Raw genomic sequence first — 846 nt, 5'->3', positions numbered from 1 at the left:
TTGTTATAAATTACTTGACCTTATATGTGTGGGTTTATTTCTGAGCTCTCTACTCTGTTCCATTGATCCACGTTTCTGTGTTTATGCCAATATCATACTTTTTTTTTCAAGTTTGCATTTTTAATAACATAAATTACCAACAAGGTCCTGACCTAGTAATCAAAAATTAAATAAAACCTCAAAATCTAAAAACAAGAAACAGACTAAATCACACACTAATCTGACCAAACAAACTAATCCTGGAATATTTCCCAAATAAAAAAGTAAGCACAATTATTACATTCCATGTTTCAGAGAAGAGGCATTAAGGATTCATGCCATAAGTTTATTTACAAACATACTGAGTATGTTGAAATCAAGAGTTTGATCCATTTTTCAAAGAGACTGCACCTCTTAAAATGTTCTTTTCACATCTGTTTGATGGGTTAATTAAAACATCCTTATTTCTTAAGCAGCTGATGTCTTGCTATAAAAAAAGGTGCAGCAAATCCAGATCCAAAGTACAAAGTCATCATAAGTAGTAATCGCCACTTGTTTTCCACTGAAAATGGCAAATTCTTCCCTCGGCCCTCCTCATAGTGGCTCCTATGGACCACAGAGCTTGTGAGCCTCCAGATGTTCTGTCCCAACATGGCGCCGTTGGAAGTTCTTCGAAAGGGGCAGAACCCTAAGATTGTAGAAATGGCAGCACCACCAAGTCTCCTCTTCTCACGACCTTGTTCCTTGGCGTGTGTCGATATCATACTGTTTTGATAGCTATAGATTTGTAATACAGTTTGAAATCAGGGACCAGGATGCTGCCATCTTCTTTTTAAGATTGCTTTGGGTATTCAGGGTCTTTTGTGG

The 846-nt window shown here is 37.0% G+C and overlaps 1 protein-coding gene across 1 annotated transcript; it reads right to left on the bottom strand.

The window, feature by feature from the left end:
- Positions 1–409: 409 nt before the first annotated feature.
- On the bottom strand, positions 410–632 carry LOC116637998 (cytochrome c oxidase subunit 7C, mitochondrial-like). The gene has a single exon (XM_032413725.1). It carries the CDS (start codon positions 630–632, stop codon positions 441–443), a length of 192 nt encoding a protein of 63 aa, XP_032269616.1. The 3' UTR covers positions 410–440.
- Between the last annotated feature and the right edge of the window lie 214 nt (positions 633–846).

This window comes from Phoca vitulina, unplaced genomic scaffold (assembly GCF_004348235.1).
Source record: "Phoca vitulina isolate PV1807 unplaced genomic scaffold, GSC_HSeal_1.0 scaffold15, whole genome shotgun sequence".
In the NCBI taxonomy this organism is placed as follows: domain Eukaryota; kingdom Metazoa; phylum Chordata; class Mammalia; order Carnivora; family Phocidae; genus Phoca; species Phoca vitulina.
Note: the sequence above shows the minus strand (reverse complement) of the source record. Positions and strands in the feature narration are given on the sequence as shown.

Bases quoted from the DNA above. Each gene is read 5' to 3' on its own strand.
- LOC116637998 (XM_032413725.1), bottom strand. From the start codon at position 632: ATGTTGGGACAGAACATCTGGAGGCTCACAAGCTCTGTGGTCCATAGG.